The sequence below is a fragment of the Cataglyphis hispanica genome, chromosome 7 (assembly GCF_021464435.1).
Source record: "Cataglyphis hispanica isolate Lineage 1 chromosome 7, ULB_Chis1_1.0, whole genome shotgun sequence".
Classification (NCBI taxonomy): domain Eukaryota; kingdom Metazoa; phylum Arthropoda; class Insecta; order Hymenoptera; family Formicidae; genus Cataglyphis; species Cataglyphis hispanica.
The window spans coordinates 663,492-686,560 of record NC_065960.1 but is presented as its reverse complement, the minus strand read 5'-3'; the positions used below and the strand labels follow the sequence as shown (position 1 = coordinate 686,560).

The following is a 23,069-nucleotide window of genomic DNA, read 5'->3' as shown; positions in this document are numbered from 1 at the left end:
AAAGCGCCTGCTCAAATATTCCTTCAAGGAATCAAACAAATGGAAATTTAAATGTTTGCAGTTTTACTCTGGTTTTCTGAGACATGTGTTACAGTGGTTCAAGACAACTGTTTCTATTCTGCTGGTATTAACGCATTGGTTAAAGATAAAAATGCTGTGATGTAAATGGAGATTATGTTAAAAAGTAAATGTTTTTTATTAATCATAACTTTGTCTCTTTACCTATCTAAAAATTATATTTTGGTTTTGACACAAACAACCCAAGTATTTTCTGAGATGCTGACAAGATATTGTTATAAACTTTACTATAGGCTTTACTCTTATGAAAGTTAGCATTGATTGAAAAAAACTTGCTGCATACTGCTGTAGGTAAGTAAATCTTTACATTATCGGTAATAGTGATTTGGTACAATAAAACATTCATTTTGTTATTCTTGAAACAGTTATATGAAAGATTTATTACATTTTCAATCATAAAACAATAGTTACATGAGCTAAAATATTCACATGATTAAAATAACTCGTGTAATCTTCTCGTATATTATCTTCATACGGTCAAAGCGGTCGGATAATATCAATTTTTAATTATCCTCGAATTATTTATTAGATTTACTTGATCGTGACAAAAATTTATTTTTGGCTAGCCATTTCTAACAGTATCTCATAGGTGTCTGAGATAATAAAAATTTAGATTTCCGGTCCAATAAAGCCAGATGTCAATAATAGTGCATAAATTTCAAAGAAAATGATTTTTTCACTGGAAACTAATTAATTGAATAGAATAGAATAGAATAAAATAAAAGATTTATTGAGACTCCCCTTGGGGAGTTGCAATCTCTTATATTCTTACAGCAACTTTTTAACACTTTACAGATGGCGTTTTTAGGAACGTATCCAAATCTGTACATAATCCATATCTCCTCTTCCTCCTCCCGACCTAGCCCTTTGCGATCTTACATTCTTTCCCTCCTTCTTCTTCTTCAATCAATACACTTCCTCCTGTTTTTCCCTTCACTCTTCCTTTTTCTGACCATCTTCTTCTCCTTCATCTTCCTCTTTTTATCTTCTCACAATCTTGATTTACATATTCCTTCTCTGTCCGATCTATCTATCTGATCCTGACCTCTATCGCTTAGCGTATCTTCGTTCTGCCATGTTCTCTTGATCTGCATCTTGCGATCTGCCGCGATCTGATCTGACAAGCCGCCTGATCTGGATTTCGACCTGATTCGATCGATCTGCTGATCGATCTTCGATCGCTGATTCTTTGACTGTCGACTGATTCTGATGCTGTCTTTCTGACTTTGATTTGACCTCTTTCCTAGTCCCTTTTTTCTCCTTCTCTTTTCTCTCTACTCGTCTCCATTCAATCTCTTTCCCCACGATCTCTCCCTTCTTCGTTCTCTGCTTCCTTTCTCCTCTTCTAATTCCTTTATTTTTCACTCGACACCTCCGATCGCTTTCTATTAGCATATTCGATTTGTTGACTCTACCCGACTCTGGGTCGAGTCGAGTCAGATCTCAAGTTCGATTTGAAACTCAATGACTCTATTCATAATCTCCAATCAAAGAGTCTTTAACATTATTCTTGATCATCATCATCATAGAAATATAAGTTTATATTATATAAAATAAAAAGAAGAATAAGTAGTAATAATGAAAATATGATAAATAATAATGTTAAAAACTTTTTGATGGAGGTTATGAATTACGAAACCAATCATAAATCGCTTTCCGCCATGATAGTTTAAAGTCATTGAATTTCGATCGAACTTGAGATCTGACTTGACTCGACCCAGAATCGGATAGAGTCAACAAATCGAATAAGCTATATGTCTTTTCTTACTATGTATCTACCATAAAGTAAGAGTAAGGAGAGTTATCTCGGAAGCATAGAGTGCAAAAAAATAGTCACAAAAGATGTTCCGTATGTGGCCAGGTTTGCCGAATGGAATAACTTAGACCATTTTGTCGCCATCTTGAATATTCATATATGTATAATGTTACGTTTAGTTTAGATTACGATTAGTAATTGGTAAAAGTGTGTTAGCAACACACTATTTACTAAATTACTATCTTAACTAAACGTACCATTATACATATATGATTATTCAAGACGGCGACGAAATGGTCCAAGCTATTTAGCAAATTTGGTCACATATGGAACATTTTTCGTGATAATTTCTAATCTAGGCAGATAACTTTCCTTACTCTTCCTTCATGATATCTACCCTGGAACTCCCGTTTTCAAATCGATATTTTATCGAAATCCACATGTGCTCGATCCTCGTTCGACGGAATCCTCCTCTTGGCGCCATCTTTCGACTCTTCCCATACCTATTTTTCTTCACTGCCACTTTACGCCCTGCCTTCTCTGTCTTACCGATCTAGCTTTTCCGCCTGTCTCTATCTTTCATTTCTGTAATTTTAATCTCTATTCAATCCTTGTCCTCTTTACCTTTTTCTAATTTCTCAATCCTGCCTTCCACTTAATTCTCTCCAATTATCATTGCTCCTCTCTTGCTGCTCTTTTTCTTCCTTCATCCCGCTCTTTTTTCCTTATCTCTTCAACTATTTCACATTTTCCCTCGAGCACACGTGTTCTCCTTCCGTCCACTTATCTCTCGGAAACGGAAGTCTAACTAATTAATTATATATACGACAAAATTGTCTTGATGTTCTACTAAGTGCTTAAAATAATCTTAGTCCGAAATTTATTTTTAATACTCTATATCCCCTTAAAAAGATATAGGATTTATGAGCAACAGATGATACCAAACTATGCTGTAATTATCGAGAACTGTAACTACAACCGATCCAATCTCGGTGAAACGCATACTTCCTCTGTTTTTTGCCAACCTGTAGTTGGCAGCAGTCGGAAGTAAAAAGCACCGGGGCACAAAGTTGCTGAATTAGAAATCGGACCTGAGTCTTTTTCTTTGCTCATGATGCAGTATTTCTAGCTGAATGGTCTAGTGAAGATCTTTATGGCAGCACTGTCAGGCCAGAAAATTTAACAAGGATAGCTGAGATCAATAAATGAGAGACCGATGATGGATTGGCACATTTGGTTATTTTATCAGCAATTAAATATTTTAGGCATTTGTGCTAATTGCAACGGCAACTGATGTGGTTAAGTCTATGTTTACGAATAGAAAGACAAGGCTAGTTGGAAGCTAACAGGCTACTACGGATATAACTACTAACGGATCGATAGCTATATATATTATCATTGATCATGTAATGCAAACAATGTACCGACGCAAAGACTGATTCAGATATCATGATCAAATTCAAATTCTGTTCAAGTTTAGCATAATAAATGTGATGCTTAAATTGATAGCCGCAGAGAAACAAATTGTCAAAATTTCTAAGAAGCTGCTGTTCTGAAGAGGCTGGTTTTGATTTTGTATTAATAAATAATTCATTGTATGTTAAGAAGCACCGTTATGAAGAGTAAATAGAAGGTCACTACAGATAATAAGTCATTGGCTAAGATGGCGAAAGTCTGTTTTGATTATGGCGAGAGTAGTTATTTTAAGTATGATTATCCTAAGTGATAAGAATGAAGTGGAGGGGTAATTATTGAAAGAAACTGGAAAATGTTGGATACATATATTTAAATGCTGAGAAAGAGGATAAGAATGATGGTCAAACATTAGCAAATAGTGGCACATCGTGCTATATATTCGATCGGTTAGATGCCATTAATAGCGGTTTGAAGAAAATAAAGCTTGCTGAAAATATGTTGCATACGATTGGCTGTAATACTGTTGAAATTGAAATCTGAATTAATAAGAATAGTTACTTTCAAAAATGCCATATATTTTCTTGGCCTGAGGAAGAAATTTATTAGCGTTGGTCTGGCAGAGTAGGCCAGATATCAAAATTGTTGCAACGGTAAAATAAAATTTATTTAGAAAAGTAATGTCGGAGAGCATGGAAAGTTGCCTGAACGAGAATAATTTATATGATTGATGTGCTTTTGAAAATTGCATGGATAATTTTGGGATCGTTGGCCGATTGAAAAGTAGAAAGTTCAAGGATGATATCCAACTTGTTTGTTGTAATGAATGTAGCTTCCCTTTAGTTATTTTATACAAAGATACATATTTTCACTGTCTCACTATACAATAACTGTTCGAAATTAAATAAAGATTGACATTAGTACCTGCTCGATAGATTGAGGTTAATGATTGCCCGATATAATATTAAATTAGACCGTTCATCGTTTATTGGAGATTAGTCTTTTTATTGCTTCTCCTTTGGTCGTGGATGCCATGATCATATTTGGTCACGGCATCGTTTTTGGGCGGCAAGGGCCAAGTTCAAGCTAAGGGAGTTCAAAGTCAAACTCCTTTGTTTGCAATTTCGCAATTTTCTTTTGTAAATTTATCGCGTTTTTATTTCCTCGTTCTTTTCGCAATCAGGTGATTGCGCTGCCGCGATGGCTTGAGCTTCGCGTTTGCTGTATCAGCGTTTCGCGCGGTCAACGCTCGTAACATGATACATGTTCGCGTTAAGGCTTGAGCAATGAATATATTTAATTTAATTAATAAATAAAAGGATATAGCCTTTTAAGCTATAACATGATATCTGCTTGAAGCCTGTCGAAATTAGAAAATCTTACGCTGTAATGACGTTGAAACCTATACGTCAGACTTCATCATTTTGTAGAAGATACAGAAGATGGAAAAAGTCAACCAAATGTAAATAGGGAATCAAGATTCGAAGAGACACCGTTTATGCCCCGACTTCTTTCAGCTGCTCTGTAGGAGAAACAAGGGGAAAAAGGGAATTTCCATTCCACTAGGAAAATTTATTCTTATGTGAGACTTCTCTGTGCGAGGAAACCTCGAAATGCCCTTAGAAGACACATTTTTACAAATGGACGAAGAAGGGAACTGATCGACAAACGAAATACAAAAATACGATCAACCCATCTTCCTTAATTACTCAATACCAACAAAAAAAAAGAGCTAGAATATTTAGTCATCCGGCTTCCCTCTTTTTCCGTCGATTATCTGTCGCACTGTTGCGCAAACAGAGAGGGCGAGGAGGGCGCTATTCCATTTTTTTAATGAAAATAAAAACAAAGATGTCAATAATAGCAAGAAACATAGGTAGCAACCAGCGCTCAGCTTGCCAATTGCGCAGTTGATCAACGCTGTAATCACCAAATCGTTACAAAGTCTTTAATGTCAAAGTTGATAAGTTAAAATCAATTGTCAAAGTATTAGCCGAGTCTAAAATTGACAAGTGGCGCAAAGCTATAAATAAAGAATTTTGTGCTGTTTGGGATCATAGTAAGGAGATTCAGTATGAAAGGAGAAGGAAGAAAATAACATATTTATATTTTACACAGCATAGCTACGAATCAGAGTTAATGATAATGATCAAGTAACTCACTTGTAGTAAACGACTCGAGATATGGTAGAAGCATTTATGCTCAAAGGAATTTATAAAGGCTTTATCCTAAACATTCAATAGCTTCAGACTTATCTGTTTCCCAATTCTTTTCACAATAAAGTCATGTATTTGGAAATTGATACAAATAGTCAGGCCTTCCCCTGATTCCTCGAAGGCGCGATGAGTAAAAAGTAGTAATCACTCACACGCAACTAAACTGCCCATCTGGTGGAAGGATCCCTCAAGATCAGGCTGTTGGATTTTTCCATCGCTCGCTTCGAGGCAGTTTCAATAAACTATGATACAATTGTTGCGTATGCTTGTATATATAATGAAGCATAAATTAACATATTTTTGTGATAGCGATTCTTATTAACTATTTCATCAAAAGTGGTTTAAGCGAAAGTTAAATAGTGCTAGTTAAGTTGATCCAGTACAAGACGCGATTAGTGGTACGTGGATATTTGCAGTTAGGCATTAAGCTTCAAGATATTTGGTGGTTGGCATCAATGATGAACACAAATCAATTTGTGTGTTGTTGGCTTTGACGGCCAAAAAAAATTAGGAAATCATCTAATTCCACATAAAGACAGCGTTTCTCTGATTTGAATAAAAAAATATACATGGAACTGTAACGGTAAGGTTTAGCCAAAAATGGCATCCAATATGTGTACTTATTATAATTTTTGATTTAAACAATTATTGTAATTTTTTACTTAAACAATTATTGCGCCAATAGAAATTTGACATTTTCTTGATTTTGTCGCTGAAGTAGATTGTTGCGAGTACATTGGCCATACCCAACAAAGTGGTGTTGGTATTGTAGATGAAGGCTTACTAATGACGGTTGTCTTGAGATCAGTGCTAGAAGTGTTTAAAAATGAAATTCAAAATGATCGAAGGCGATCACTTCGTGAGTATTTCGTTGAACTGGAAGTTAAATGCAATAGGGGAGGCAAAGAAATTTGTTAGCCCAGAACACTTGAAGAGGATAGTTGAAAAATTTAACAAGATATAAAGGTGTGGCAATTCCGAGCAATTTATAGCTTATAAAAGACAAGGTTAACAATAATAAAAGCATGACGAATGTTTCATACCATTACGCCATTCCCATACAGCACAGAACATTGCAGTTACATTGCAATAATGTTACAATCTTGCAAATTGCAATGTAATATTTTAGAGAGACATTATTGGAACGTATAATTGTAATATTGAATAATAATGTTACAGCAACATTCCAAAAACATTACAAACACAGTATTTGATAATTGCTGATTCGTTTGTATACCGCTTTGCGGCGCATGTTGTGCTACTTATCCTGCATTTAATTTCTAGTCACGATGATTATATAAAGCTTGCATAAAGCGGCTAATAAGATTAAAGATATAATAAATATTTTTATAATTTTTTTTAATTTATACGCTACCTCAACACAAGTTATTTAAACTGAAAATCATTTTAATCTTCATTCTTATATAAAACCAAAATTTGATAATAATTTTATAATATGCAAGTTATATAAGGACATCCAAAAGAAGTAGGATGGTTGGATTGGGCAGGAGTCAAGAGGGAAGCGGGGAGGTGTCTGGGTTACAATGGAGTCAGAACTGATTACGGAGGAAGTAGTCAGGACTGTTGGGTGTTGGAAGTTCAGACGTAAGTACGTCTCCAATATTTTGACATCTGTCCAACGAGTGTCGCGTTACGGGGAGAGTTTTTTAGCGGGTGAGAATCCCGCGCTACCTGGTTACATCGGGTGGTCAAATGTGCATAATGCATTTTTCTCCCCTACTCAAAAAAAGAGACATCCAAAACAGATAAGAAAAAACTTGTATGCATAAATCCACAATCTTTTTGCATCCGAATATTTCGGGTGCAAACAGTTTGCGAATTTACACAATTGCAATAACTTTTTCCTTATCTTTCTTGAATATTCTCAAAGTTTATCTATTAAGCGTTTGAAGCGTTCTGCATATTTGTAACAACGCGTTTCAATATTACAAATACATTGCACCGTAATATTTTTGTAATGTTACATTGTAATATTTCTAAGGACGGACATTTCAACGTTGCCGCAAGCTTGCAGTAACATTGCAGAAACATTTCGCAACTTCCATGCAATATTACAATGTTTCAATGTAAGGTCTATGCAACATTTCTGCAATCTTTTGGTGCTGTATGGGTTGGTTCTTAATATTTGCAGCCTCGCTTCACGGCCACACATTATGTTTGCAGTGGTAATCGTCAGTCGGTACATGTTCGGATCAATTTTTGGCCAAGATTGACAGTCCAATGCTATATCAACAAAATCACAAATTTCGAAGTTATTTACAATAGCTCAATCGTAGATTGTCACCGTTTGACTGGTTATACTGATTCCTACTGATGCTGGTAATCAGGATATGCGCTAATCGATGAGCGGTTATTTGTTCATTCTGGATTGTGTTCCGATTCTCCACTCGATGAGTGATAGTTGGATGATGGGCGGAGTCTAACGAAAAGTGTCTGAGAGGATAATAAAATCTGAATATTCCATTCCATCTGAGCATTCCATTATCTGATGCCTGATACTGACTTAATGAACTAGACTACTAGATTTTCAATATTGCCCGCATATTGCGTCATCACCCAAACCATCCGACTTGTAGAGCCGGGTGGCTTTTACACTCTTTCGAGTGGATAGAGTGAATTTGAACGTCTTACTTGAGAGTCCGGCGGGAGCATTTTAAAGAAATCTGAACGCTTTCTGTGTGTCTGGGTGCACCCGGGTGGGGAATCGGAATGCACCCCTGTGTGGCGAATCGATTACCAGGTCATGGCGCCAAAATATCATGGCAATACAAAGACATCTATAATATACGCTAGACGTAGCCCCCTACGCCCCCATTGTTCTTCTTATATATAAGTTGCCTATGTAAATGTAATGTGCAGAATAAATGCTCAGAATACAAACTTGAGACTCTAACCTTTCAAAATGTCGATGTCGACTGTTAACCGCTACAGAAAGTGCATTATAATCATAGAGAGCATATTATAATAAAGAAAAACATCTAGTAAAAAAGTATCAGTTCTATGAATAGTAATATTAGAAAAAAGTATGTGTGTGATCAGGTAAATATATTTTATATATATATTTATAATATATATATATATATATATATATATATATATATATATATATATTAACTGTACATATTAAGTTAATATATATATATATATAATTAAGTTAATATATATATATATATATTAACTTAATATGTACATTTGATTATTTTCTATAGCATAAAGTTTTCTTAGTTCATATTATCTGTGCAATACAAGATATATATAAATATATAAGACGAGAAGCCTTCACTTGCGCACAGTACAATTGGACACGTTGCAATTGCACACTGTGTTATTAGACATATAAAGTTGTGCACCGTTCGATTGGACACATTTCATTTGCGCACAGTTTGTTTGGACACATTTCATTTGCGCACTGTTTAATTGAACACCGTTGCTTTTGGACACAACACATATTTTTGTATAATTTAAAATACATACACACGCATGTATATATGTATAATTTTGAAATTTAATGACATTTATTATTAATTTCATTTGGTTAATAAACGTTTCTTACAGTTTGTTTACACACAGTTCTTTTACGCACATTTCTTTTGCGCACATATCTTTTGCGCACATATCTTTTGCGCATATATCTTTTACGCACATTTCTTAAGCACGCACACACACACACACACACCCGTTTGCAAGGAGGGCCTTCGGCCCCCCTGCCGCACCCGCCGGTAGGCTGGGTGGACCTCGCTTTACAACTTACAAAGTACATGCTACAGTGTCTGATCGGACCCGAAATGTGTGCAAAAGAAATGTGCGCAAAAGAACTATGCGCAATAGAAATGTGCGCAAAAGAAATGTGCGCAAAAGAACTGTGTGTAAACGAACTGTAACAAATATTTATTTATCAAATGAAGTTAATAATAAATGTCAAAGATTTCAAAATTATACATGCATACATGCGTGTGTATGTATTTTAATTTATACAAAAGCATGTGTTGTGTCCAAAAACAACGTTTCCAATTGAACGGTGCGCAAATGAAATGTGTCCAAACGAATTGTGCGCAATTGAAATGTGTACAATCGAACGGTGCGCAAGTGAGCCGCTGCCATATAAGACAATATTTACTGCGCATGCTTAGTCCGTATTCTGCGCATGTCATACAATCACTATTTGACAACAGTTAAAGGGACGCAGTTAGTAGTCTAGTGTATATTATAGATGTTTTGTGGCAATATCGACAATTGCCAAGTACATAGCAACTAGTGATGTCATCCAGAAGGCCTGGCTGAAGTGCCATGGGAATCGGTGGGAGCAGCTAATCGGTCAACCAGCCATTTTCATCGTCGACAATCAAGATACCAAGTTAATTAAAAATCCGAAATTTCATGAACAAACTAAATATATATATAGAAGTGAGATTTCATTTTATTTGCACAACATAGAAAGATGACTATTTAGAAATTAAGTATATGCCATCAATGACTAATATTCTTATAAAGGCATTAAATATAGAAATGTTTTGCCACCTTCGCTATGGATACCAAATCTGAGATTAGACTGTTATTATAATTACTCAATTGATAGAAGTGTTAAAAATGGTAAGACATCAACATTAAGTTTTTATACTTTGCTTGGCTGAGACTTGCAGAACTTACAATCCGAACTTCCCCACACAACACGGATGACTGTTTGCCAGCTGGTTGTCGTTTTTTTTCAGTCAACTTAAAGTCGACTTTAAGCCGATTATTTCCAGAATAGGTTTTGTTGACATTAACTGTTGACTGTAAGTCGACTTAGAGGCAACCACATTTCCAAGAAATTGATAACCGTTTTTTTTATATGTCCAATCGGAAATAATATATATTTTACGTGAATAATCAAATTCATTGATCTACTTAAGAAAATATCCCAAACAGCACTGAAGCTTGCAACAACATTGCTCACTAACATTGCATCATTGCAGTGTAATGTTGCAGAAATATTGCATAGACATTATTTTACAATATAACTTTAGCAATGTTATAGCAACATTCCAAAAACGTTACAAAAATAGTATTCGTTAATCGCTAGTTCATTTGTTTACCTATGCGGCATATGTTGCGCTATCTATCCCGCATTTAATTTCTGGTCGCGATGAATATATATGTGACGGGCCGCGAGCGGTCGAGGATGCGCGAACAGTGCAGTCGGGATCAGGGTTCGCGAAGCGTTGAGACACACGATCGATTAAGTTGTTAATTTAAATCGTTTATTTTGCCTTTATCGGCAATGGTCAGTGACAGATATATTTACAAAGTGTTTAAATATCGCGATGTTGTGACGCGAGGCAAGACGGGCGGACTCGTGTTGTCGTCTGGCCCGTTGATGGCGCGGAGCGTGCGGGGATGCGGGCGCGTGTGTTGACGCGTCGTATCTCGACGGCGCGGGGCGCGAGAGGTGGAGCGGGTGCGCTATTCTTAGCCCGCGTGTTATAATTGCTTCAAGGCGCGGTGCGCACGGTGGTGCGGGTGGAACCGCCGTGTATACTTCGCGTTTCGGAGCGTCGGCGTGCGATGTTATTTCGCGTAATAATTAAGAATTACAAATCGCGTAAGAATTACAAATTGCCGTACAATGTGTGCTGTTATTAATGATTATCTAGTCGGGCGTAAGTCGATGCAGCGGACTGCAGTTCGCGTAAACCGTCAGGGATAGTGCCGCGACGCGGATCCCCAGATCCTTTCGGGGATGCGCCTAGCGCGGAGTTCGGTAAGTCGGGTGGCAGGACCGTAAGACCCGAGTATACTCGGGAAGAGCGGCGAACTCGTCCGCTCTCGTACTATACGAAGGTAAGTTGGAAGGATTTGTAGGCAAGCCGGTGTCGAGAATACTCGGCGGAGGATCCGAACTCGTCAACCTCCTGTGCACTGCTGTTCTAGCGATTGCGGAGCGGTTTTCTGGTGTGTTCTCGGAGCGTACGGCTTGAGACGGATCAGGTACCGATCTGGTGTCGGGAAGAAATCTTGTAGGCTTTTTATACCCGTCGTGGCGGGCCCGTGTCGTTTAAAGGCGGCACCCCTCGATGGTAGAGGAAACGACGCGGGATCTTTTGGTACCGAGCGCTCGGAGCTTGTCGGGAGCGCTCGGCGTCGCTTGGTTGGCGGAGGCCGTATAACGGCCGTATAATGGTTCGATAGGGCGTTAAGCGCTTCTGCCCCTGCCCGGCCGGTGTTCGCCGGGCAGCAGACTTCCAACGACATGTTGGGAATGATGGGGGGATGCATCGTTACAAAGTTTACAAAGAGCGGCTATAGTAAGATCAAAGATACATTAACTATTTTTACTAAGTTTAAATTATATGATATGACACCAACACAGGGAATTCAGACAATGGACTGAAATTTGTTTAATAGTTTCCATTCTTATATCAAATCAAAAATTTGATAATAATTTTCTTATATGCAAGATACTTCAAATTTTAACAAATAAATTTTGAAATGAAATATAATTTATATATACATACTAGATCTTGACATTTATAGGTCTAATTTCTTATAATTTTTTTCATATGTTAAAAGGCTATTATATCCATAAATAAAATACTATTGCCTATATATTATATTGCTATGTTGCTGCAACATTATATTGCAATATTTCTGTAAGCAGACATTTTATTGTTGCTGCAATATCATAACAACATTGTAGCAATATTTTGCAATGTTTCTGCAATGTTGCAATCTTACAGAAAAATTTTGTCGCAATGTTGTTACAATCTTGCGGTGCTGTATGAGAATTGATCAAGTTTTTGAGATATGTCATTATCTTAATGAAAATGTAGTAAATTAATATAGATGACGTCAAATTGGCTAAAAATCGATTTATAATCGCCATAATATTGGCTAAATGTTGACTTAAAGTTCATCATAATATGGTCTAAAAGTCGATCTCGCCAAAATGATTGACGATCGGCTTTTAGTCGTCATAAAGTCGACTATATTAGTTGATTCACGGTCGACTATAGTCAAGACATTTGTCGCCTGGCTAGTCAACTATAAGTTAGCATTCAGTCTTACTTTGAAGTCGACTTTAGACTTTTTCTGCCGACTGACAGTCAACTAACAATCGACTTTGTGTTGTTTGGGTCGTTACTATATGTACATATTTTAATTATGGAAAAATATTTATAATTTTGTACAACTAGCAAAAAAGATTTAGATGTAGGAAAAAATAATTTTTTGATCGATAAAATAGGACAGTCAAATTTACTCTAATCTTTTCACACATTAAAAATAACATTTTTTCATAACTTTTATTAAAAACTACACGATAAAAATTGCAGAACTTTTATTAGATTATATTTATTTAAATTAACATTTTGTTATTTAAAAAGTTTTCCTTAAGAAATTAATTTACAAAGATACAAAGCTAACTTATAAAATTTTATTTATTCAGATAATTTTAAAATTTATTTTCAACAATGAGAATTTGCTCTAAATTTTAGTTAGATTCTCTTTGATTTCAAACAATAGAAAATCATAATAATATTAAATAATCAAATGATATTAAAATGACATCATAATGATTTTTGATAGTCATTGTGATCTTCTATTCTTGGATAGGGAACTGGCAATTAAATTAAATATAGGTCGAAATTAGTTTTCATTAATGTAAAATAGTGTTTAATAATTCTACGAGTGAGAGAGAGAGATGTACTTTAAATACTGTATCGTATGTACCATCATACTATTGAAGACCGTTAGCCCTGGATAAATTTTTATGACCACAATCAGTTGGATGGGGCCGAAGTTAATTGAAAAATGTTGATATTTTCGACTGTTTGACTGCATCAAAGATAATTACATGATATAATTAATTCATACGGTTATTTTAGTTCACCTAGTTGTTTCATTATTGTAAATATCGATGAGATATTAAAGACCGATGATCTTATGGGAATTAGCATATTAATGAAAAAAAACTCGCCATGTGCTACTATAGGTAAGTAAATCTTTGCATTGTCAAAATAATAAAACAGTAATTTTACAATAAAATGTTTATTTTGTTGTTGAGTCTGTTACATAAAAAATCTATACGTTTTCCTTACATAAAAAATCTATACATTTTCATAATAAAACAATAATTGGATAAATTAAAATACCGTGTAACGAGTTTTTTTCCAGTTACACTAAATCCAATAAGATCACTATTCTTTAATGATATCTCGTCGATCGTACTGTATAATATCTGTGCCTAATGCTTCTGTGATTTAAACATTTTTATTTATGATCAGATTTTTTTACAAATGTATTCACATAATATATATTTATTTATTATAAAAAATATTTGTAAGATATACTCTTACGATGAAACATTCAAAATGATTTGTATTATTGATATACAAAGAACAACGTTAGAAAAAGATGATCTTTTTTGTTTTTAAAAGAAATAAAAGAAACATATTAATCATGATAAAAAAGTTATTAGAAACCTTACAAATCCGAAGAAAATTTTTAAAAGATCTATAATAATAATATTTGCACAAAATTATATAAATATAACGCTATTTTAGAATGCTGTACAACAAATTAGAAAAAATATGTTACTAGGAAAAATTGCGTTTTTTAACATTGTCCTTTTATTAATTATTTTGTTATTTTTATAACATTACCTCAGTTAAAAGATTTTCACCAACAGTGCAATGAGCGTACAGTATTAGCAGGACTAAGAATTGGAATATCAAAAAGGTAACAAGTACTCCTCTTTCACCTTTAGCAAAATTCTGCACATATAAAGAAAAATTGAAATAAATTATGACAAAATAAAAAAGTATACAATCGGTTAGCATTTCTAAAAACTTGTATATATAAATCAATTTTTATATATTAACTTTATACTGGCCAATAAAGAAATAAATATTTGAGAATTTTTTAAGCATTATTTAATGACCACAAACATTATTTAATGACTACTAATTCATTTTCATAGAATATGCTTTATAAACTTAAAATTTTTATTAAACAATCAGATTTTATATACATATATATATATATATATATATATATATATATATATATATACAGATATTTCCTATTTTAATTATGCACCCCGATTAACATCGCAGAAAATGATGATCATGAAAAAATGTTTGACAAAATAATTTATAAAAATTATTTTATTAAGAAAGTATATATAATATTAGATAATTATATTTATTTATATTTAATAGATTAAACAAATATTTATAGGAATTAGAATTTTAATTTAATAATGATATAATTAGTATAAATAATAATTTTAAATAAAAAATAAAAAATTAATGAAGTATATTTAATTAAGGAATTAGGCAAAATAAATTTATTATTTTCAGTAATAAATTTAAAGTTTACCTATTTAATAAAAACATGGTTTTATGGGATTAGACAAAAGTTGTTGGGTTTTGAGGGAGATATCCGAATTTCAATTTTTTATCGTAAATGACCTTGTTCAAGATGATATCAAGGTTAACTTTAATTTTTCAAACAGAATAACCTTTTTTGACACAGGAAATCGATAGAGGAGGAAATTTTACGCTAAAAATGATAATAAGATAATATATGATAATATGATAATATATGAAATTAAATTGATTCCTAAAGGTCATATGAAGGTCATCCTATGTGTAAATCAATTTGATAAACAAAAACTGACAGTTCTGGCCAATCAAAATCAGTACGTGATCTAGCTAGTCAAGGCAAGATCCGGGCATGATTTTAATTATTAATATTAAAAGATATTTTATAGTTTTAAAATATGTATTTCCAGCATACGCAAAAAATAAAATAATATTGCGCGTAAGGTTGCTGGAAATAATATTGAAATAATTCCATTAATCTTCCGACAATATTATGATGTAAGATTGTAAGGTTAATGTATATTAGCACAGATTAATAGACAAATAGTCAAAGGATTGAGGTGAAACCGGCATTTCCGTGCTCTAATTATCGACACATTTTGCGCCTTACCAACAGACTTTGCTCCTAAGTGCAAGTCCGGACTAATATATGTGATTTCATCGGCAGACTTGCCCCTAAATACAAGTCCGGACTAAATGTATCCGATTTTATCGACAGACTTTGCCCCTAGGTTCGAGTTTGGACTAATTGACCGCGAGAAGAGTGAGAGGTGAGAGAACAGATTAATAGACAGATAGTCAAAGGCCCAGCCAGAAAGAAACCTAAATGGATGTAGTACAGACACACCAAAATGTAATGTACAATGTGTTTTACAAAACAATATATGTAATTTTATTTTTATATGTAATATATTATATATATATATGTGTGTGTATATATATGTATATATGTATATATGTATATATATATATATATATATATATATATATATATTCGAATAACAAAAAAAATAAAAAAAATTGAAACGGAATAGTTAAAATTGTGTTATATCTTTCCGGAATTAAAAAAAAATGTTACTTGTTTTGTTAAAGAATCATATATGAAATGGGCAGAGTTCTCAAAAAATTCTGACGTTTGCTTTGTGCCACAAATATAATAAGCCATAAGTATAAAAAATAAGATTAAATTTTTTAGATAATTTAGACGATTACAAAACACATATATGTGTGATGTATTTTATTATTTTAAATTATTGTATAAACAAGTTACCAGAGAAAAAATATATATTTTTGTAGAGCATGCATATTTGTTTACAAAGCATGAAAGTGATTGATTATATATAACTAACAATAAACATTATACATTCTTGTAACATCAATTACGAACATAATAAAATATTATTGAAACAAATTAGCAAAAATATATAAATTCCATTACAATCTTCAAAATTTTTCTTAATGATAAAGATATATATATATATATATATATATATATATATATATATATATATATATAAACTCCATATCCTTTAATCAAAATGCGGTAGCGTTGCAACATTAAGTTCATATAAAAAAAAGAACGCCAAATATATGACAAAATTTTTCTGGCATGTGAAGAGTTTGCCTATGTACAGAGGCCACGGTGCTACTAAGTAGCTTATCCGGAGTTTTATATCTACAATGGTTGTGATAAAATTTCGATTAAAATACCTCAGGAATTAAAACCGTAATGAAAATCTAATGGCACTTTTATTGTACAGGGTGTCCTGCAAAGATTGTGCCAACGCTCGTGAGCGAATAAAGAACCTTTTGCCTATACATCAGAAAACCGTCTCGTTTCTCCGACCCCCGACGTCTCTCCTTTGTTTTCCGTTGTCAGGCTCTGATTAGCTAACTTTAACATCGTATAATAACGAAAAGAAAGCTCAGATGAAAAAATGGAACTAAAGGAATTTTCTGTTCAGTTTACTGTGTTCTACTCACTCACAAGCGTTGGCACAATCTTTGCAGGACATCCTGTATAATGTGGATGCAAGCTTTCGATTGTAACTAGTTTCAATATTGATATTCAAGATTGGTGCAGTCAATCCTGTGGTATAATAATCATTAGGTTCAGAATTGTGAAAAAAATTTCTTCTCCAACTTTCAGACTCACGTACGTACATGCTTGCACGCACACATACAAAGCGATTTTGTCCCTCAAGGCGCGTTTGTGCTCATGTATGATTATTTGCTTGAGTATGTAAATTTGCCTTGAGAGACAATGTGTATTTGCGTGCATATGTATGATTCTTATGTGTACACTCTTTTATAATTTATAATAAATGAGAAAGAGAAAACGAAAGAGAGAGAGAAAGAGCGGGAGAGAGAGAGAAAGAGCGGGAGAGAGAGAGAGAGTGGGGGGGGGAGAGAGAGAGTGGGGGAGAGAGAGAGAGAGAGAGAGAGAGAGAGAGAGAGAGAGAGAGAGAGAGAGAGAGAGCATGTACATGTATATCCCACTACGTCGCATTGACATACCGCTAAATATATTATATAAACAAAGTTGTGCGTCGGTACGCGGCTATTATTTATATAGCGCTATTATTTTGTATGTGAAATGTCTCACTTTGTGAGTATTCATACAGTGAGAGCGAGTAGGCAATAGTTCCGTGTGTCGTCATAGTATGTACCTTATAGTCGCCCACACACATAGCGAATATTCACGAATGCGATTATACGCGATTTTGGCCGATGCCGAATGTATATCTCCCAGACTACTCGTACTCCGTTACTCGTATACATACTACATATACAATTTTTCTTTCATTCGCGACAGTTTAACGATAACCAGCGGGAAAAGAGCGAGCACAAGCACGAGTAACGAAATAGTCCAAGTGCTCAGTCCCACATTACTCGCAAATGCCTTCAATCGCGAATATTCGCGACGTGTGTGGGATTGGCTTATTACACGCGATCGTAAAAGTTCTTAAACAATGTTTACAATTTAATCTCTACGATTAATACTTAACGATTCATAAGCGAATGTTATTTATCAAAACAGATATTAATTTTGTGATTTAATCTACTATTACACTAATTAAAAGAAAATCTTACAAAAATAAAAAAAATACGCTAAGTATAATATGCATGGAGAGGAAGTACGTGCGCGCGCACACACACACACATGCCCACACGCATCCACATACCCACATACACCCACATATCCACACACCCATACACACCCATGTACAACCACATACCCACACAAACCCACACACCCACACACAACCACACATACACACACACGCACCCACACACACACCCATACACACTCACACACATACCCATACACACATACACACACACACACACACGGAAGTGGAGGTGCAAGGAGGGCCTTTGGCTTCTCTCCCGCACCCACCCCGCCGGTATGCAGCAAAGTCCACCCTGCCTACCGACGGGGTGGACCTTGTTTTACAATGTAACATATACTTTGTAAGTTGTAAAGCAAGGTCCATCCTGCCTGCGAGGTGGATGTGGGAGGCGGGCCGAAGGCCCCTCCTTGCACTCCCCTACCCGTGTGTGTGTGTGTGTGTGTGTGTGTGTGTGGCGCGCGCGCGTGCTTCCTGTCAATGCATATACTTTGGTATATTACAAACATTTTTGTTAATAACTTTTTAATAAGCAACGATTAAATTAGAAGAAAAAGTTATACAGAATTATATCCTTGACAACATATATCAAGGTCATTAAAATCGGTGAGATCGGCTGCATATTTATCATAAAATTTTATAAAAAACAGTTATTTGCAGGAAAAATATTAATCTTTATAAGAAACAGTTATAACAAAAAGCGGTGAGATCCTTCTAATAAGACCTTGCAAAGATAAAAAAAATATGCCTTGTACATAAAAAAGATCTTAACTATTACGCAAAAAATTACAAAACTTAATTTTTTCTCTGAAAAATAACTTTTAAAAGAATTTTTCCTTAAAATAATTTTCACTTAAAAAATAAAAATCAAAACTAAATATGAAATCAATAGTTAACTAGCCAAATATATAGAAACTAGTTCAGTAGAAAGTTTTGTTTGTAAAGAGTTGATGAGAATTTGAAATAATATTTGTCAAAATCAAACTTGCAATTATAGAAATATTATAGATTCTCTGAAGAAAATTAAAATATATTAAATAGAAATGAAAAGGATGAAGATTAAAGCGACACAAATACTCGGCGTGCCCGATGCGAAATAAGAATTTGCAAGGTTATTATTATCAATATATCAATATAATTTGCATTATTATACTATTATCAATTATACAGGGTGTCCGGCGTCAATCACATCACCCGTTATGTGCAGATAGAGCAAATAAAACTAAGAAAAGTCATGTACCATTTTTTTCGATAACGCTTAATAAGAAAGTTATTATTGAGTAAAATCTGGCCAATCATCGCCGATCTTTAGCCAGACGCACGTCAGTGAGGCGCTGTACAGAGTGCTCACGCACACATGTTAGGCGCGCGGCTCATTGAGTGCGTCCAGCTAAAAGTCAGCGCTGAATTGCCAGACTTCACTCAATAATAATACTTTTATTAAGCGTTATCGAAAAAAATGGTACAAGACTTTTCTTCTCAGTTTTATTTGCTCTATCTGCACACGATGGGTGATGCGATTGACGCCGGACACCTTGTATGTTAATATGACATATAACGCGACCTGGGCACGTCAAGTATTTATATGTCGCTTTAATCTTTATCCTTTTCGTTTCTATTTAATATATTATACAAAATATTTATTTGGGGGAGGGAGAATATAATAATGTAATTTTTTGATAGACATAAAATGCATTTTAATTTTCTCTAGAAAATATATAATATTTCTCCAATTGCAAGATTGATTTTATGACAAATATTATTTCAAATTTTCAACAACTCTTTACAAACTAAATTTTGTACTGAACTAGTTTCTATGTAATTAACTATTGATTTCATATTTAGTTTGATTTTTATTTTTTAAATGGAAATTATTTTTCAAAAAAAAATTCTTTTAAAAGTTATTTTTTAGAGAAAAAATTAAAAGTTTTGTAATTTTTTGTGTATTAGTTAGAATTTTTTTTATGTACTTGGCGTATTTTTTTTACTTTTGTAAGGGATTTTTAGAGGGATAAAAATATGCACAAATAAAAAATAATGCTATTTATTATATTTATCATATTAAACTATGCATACATATAAGTAGCATATAATGATAGTGTGAAGGGGAATTTATGACAAACACAAAATTCAGAAATCAGAAGCCACTTTTTTTAAATTCACGATCATATCGTATACAAGCCAACAACAGCCATTATTTTATAGAACTAGATCAAAAATTTGCAAGTATATATTTATTGTAAAGCAAAAGTGTGTGTCACCCAAATATGTCGTCCATCGCATTATCGTGTAAAATTTAGAATCGATATTAATATTAATCAATAAATAAAAGTATAAATATTATTTATTATATGTGTATAATAAATAATGTGTATAATACTTATAAGATGTCTTAATGCGATTGTTGTTAGGCTCTAAATGAATGAATGATTATACAAACGATTTATCTTTTATAAGAAAACAAAGAGTAAATTCATTGCTTATTTAATTATTTTCACGTTTTTTCTTAATTATCTCTCTTCAGATTCTGATTTATTTTACGTAACAATCTGAGTACAAATTTCAAAGACACAATTTTAAATACAAAATTATCGTTCAAGATTATTGTTACCCGATTTATACATAAATTATAGAGATAAACGAGGTTTATTACGCCTTACTTTTTTTCTCGCTCTTATCTCATTTCTAAATTCACTGTTACAGTTTTCAAATGCACATCTGTCAAATATCATGATTTTCTTCACACTACCGTTATCCATTTTGATCAACAAAAATCTTGCAACAAATAATCTCCCGCGAACGGAAAACGCCAGAAAGCACGCAATCTCCGCGAATCTTCGCAAATCTCGTGATTTTTCAAAACTAAAATTTCAACAAAGTTTTGAAAAAATGTGGGTTTAATTAAAAACGGATCACTGCACATTTGAAAACTTCACGTCACAATTAACAATAATACCTTTTACAGTAACTACGATAAAAAGTCGCAAGGAACTAAAAATCGCAAGAAAAATAGCACAATGGAATAAATTCTGTGACATGTCACTCGAGAACGCTAAAGGTTTGAGCTGAAGAAAACAAAAAACAAGCGAAAACAAGCGATTTGCGTATTAGTGGCGTAACTTCTGGCTGAGGCCCTCCCGCAAAAAATTTTTTGGGCCCTGCATATATTATATATAACTAATAAAATATACTTATCGTATTATTATCGAGTATGTCTATCTGTCTGTCTGTCTGTCTGTCTCTCTCTCTCTCTCTTTCTCTCTCTCTCTCTCTCTCTCTCCCCCTCTCTCTCTCTAGTGAGTTGACATGTTGACGTGTATTCTTGTCGCTCTGTTTTTGTGAGTCAATTTCTGCCGCTTTTTGCCCTGCGGAGCATTAATTTTTTTTAGAATCTGTCAAGGGCTTCCTCTGCTTGACTTTGTGGTACAAGCAGTTTCTGTACTGGTCAATTGACCGGGCTGTTGGACAATTGCGGGGATTTTCGACTGGATTTTTTCTTGGAGTGAGTCTCATCGTTAATATTTTTCGACCTAGGCGTATTATTGTTTACGTGTGAAGGATGGAAGCCGGCGTAGGAGCTGGTTGGCAGGTTGATAGTGGCGTAAGAAGGAAGGGCGTCACGAGACAGTCTTCAAGCACGGCATTGTTAAATCTTTCAGGTATGTCAGAGAGAGCAAATAATACAGATACAATGAATAGCTCGAGAGTAAATGCACTCAGGGCTACGATAAATAGACATACTGAGGCTGTGTCTAGGCTGCTCTTGTCCAGCAAGGAAACGCTGGAGAAGAGAGGAATTATCGAGTCGGCTTTTCGTGCTTGCAGAGATGCTTTCATGGAAGTATCCACGGTTTTGACAGGTTTAATTGAAGAGAGATCAGCATCTGCGAGCTGTACGGCGAAGGATATTAAGGAGGTTGTCGTGGAGGTGCTAGAGGATTCCAATAAAAAAGCAATAAATAGTGTGAAGAGTAACGTTAGTTTTGCGGGAGCTTCAAGTGAGAAGAGCAAATCATATGCGTCTGTCGTTGGTGTTTCAGGATCTGAGGTGCGTGTCTTGCGGTGGAGCTGTCTGACACCATCAGCTTTCTGATTGTGCCGAGTGAGAATAAGAGGGATAAATATGTCTCATCACAGGTCACTAAAGATACCTTGTGCAGGGTCTTAAAACCGGCTGACTGTGGTTTAAAGGTCAGGAGGATATCTTATGCACGAGATAATGGTGTCAGAATTGAGGCATTCTTTCCTGACATTAAGAAGATCAAGGTTCACCCTGGCCTTGCGGAGGCTGGATTGACGGTGCGTGAGAACAGGAAATTGAATCCAAGTCTTATTATACATGGAGTTCCTGCCGATATGTCGGCTAAAGAGATTGATGATGAACTCCTGGCCCAGAGCTGACCTGAGTGATGTAGCTACAAAGGACGTGAAGGTTGTTTATATTTTTACGCCAAAACAAGACAGGCGCATTACCAGCTGCATACTGGAGGTTACACCAGCGGTACGAAGGACCTTACTCGAATGTGGGCGGATTTATCTGCTACTCTGCCTGCTCATTTGCGGATCATGTTCGAATTGTGCAGTGTTATAGATGTCTCTCGTTTGGCCATATTGCGAAAGATTGCAAAGGTAAACCTTCTTGCGGACATTGTGCTGGGGCACATGAGATGAAGGACTGCAAGAATAGGGATGAACCACGTAAGTGTCTGAACTGTGAGCGTCATCATGTATCTCATGGTGACTTGGCCCACTCCGCCATGGATGCTGCAAAATGTTCGGTACTGAGTAAAAGAGTTAAGGACCAGAAAATAGCCAGTACCAGCTATGAATGATATGGAGAACGACCTTGAGGACCTTTTGCCATGTAAATTGCCAGTCGCTCTTCGCACATCTGGATGAGTTTCGTCACTACTTCTGCAGTGCTGACTTCCACATTATCTGCATGTCGGAGACGTGGCTTCGGCCTGCTATTACCAATGCTATGATCAGACTGCCTAGATATTCTCTCTTTAAGTGCGATAAAGTTGGAAGATCTGGAGGTGGAGTGGCATTTTATTTGGCGGATCATTTTCGTGCCTCCATTCTTTGCTCT

At 34.7% G+C, this 23,069-nt stretch overlaps 2 protein-coding genes across 2 annotated transcripts in view; one reads left to right on the top strand and one right to left on the bottom strand.

Moving 5' to 3' along the window:
- LOC126850757 (probable multidrug resistance-associated protein lethal(2)03659) overlaps nucleotides 1-23,069 on the top strand; it is a 209,410-nt gene that overhangs the window by 9,672 nt on the left and 176,669 nt on the right.
- LOC126850951 (odorant receptor 10a-like) overlaps nucleotides 1-23,069 on the bottom strand; it is an 81,487-nt gene that overhangs the window by 26,830 nt on the left and 31,588 nt on the right. The window contains exon 5 of the mRNA XM_050594441.1: nucleotides 14,124-14,234. Coding sequence (XP_050450398.1) covers nucleotides 14,124-14,234 — 111 coding nt within the window. The remainder of the gene's footprint in view (nucleotides 1-14,123; nucleotides 14,235-23,069) is intronic.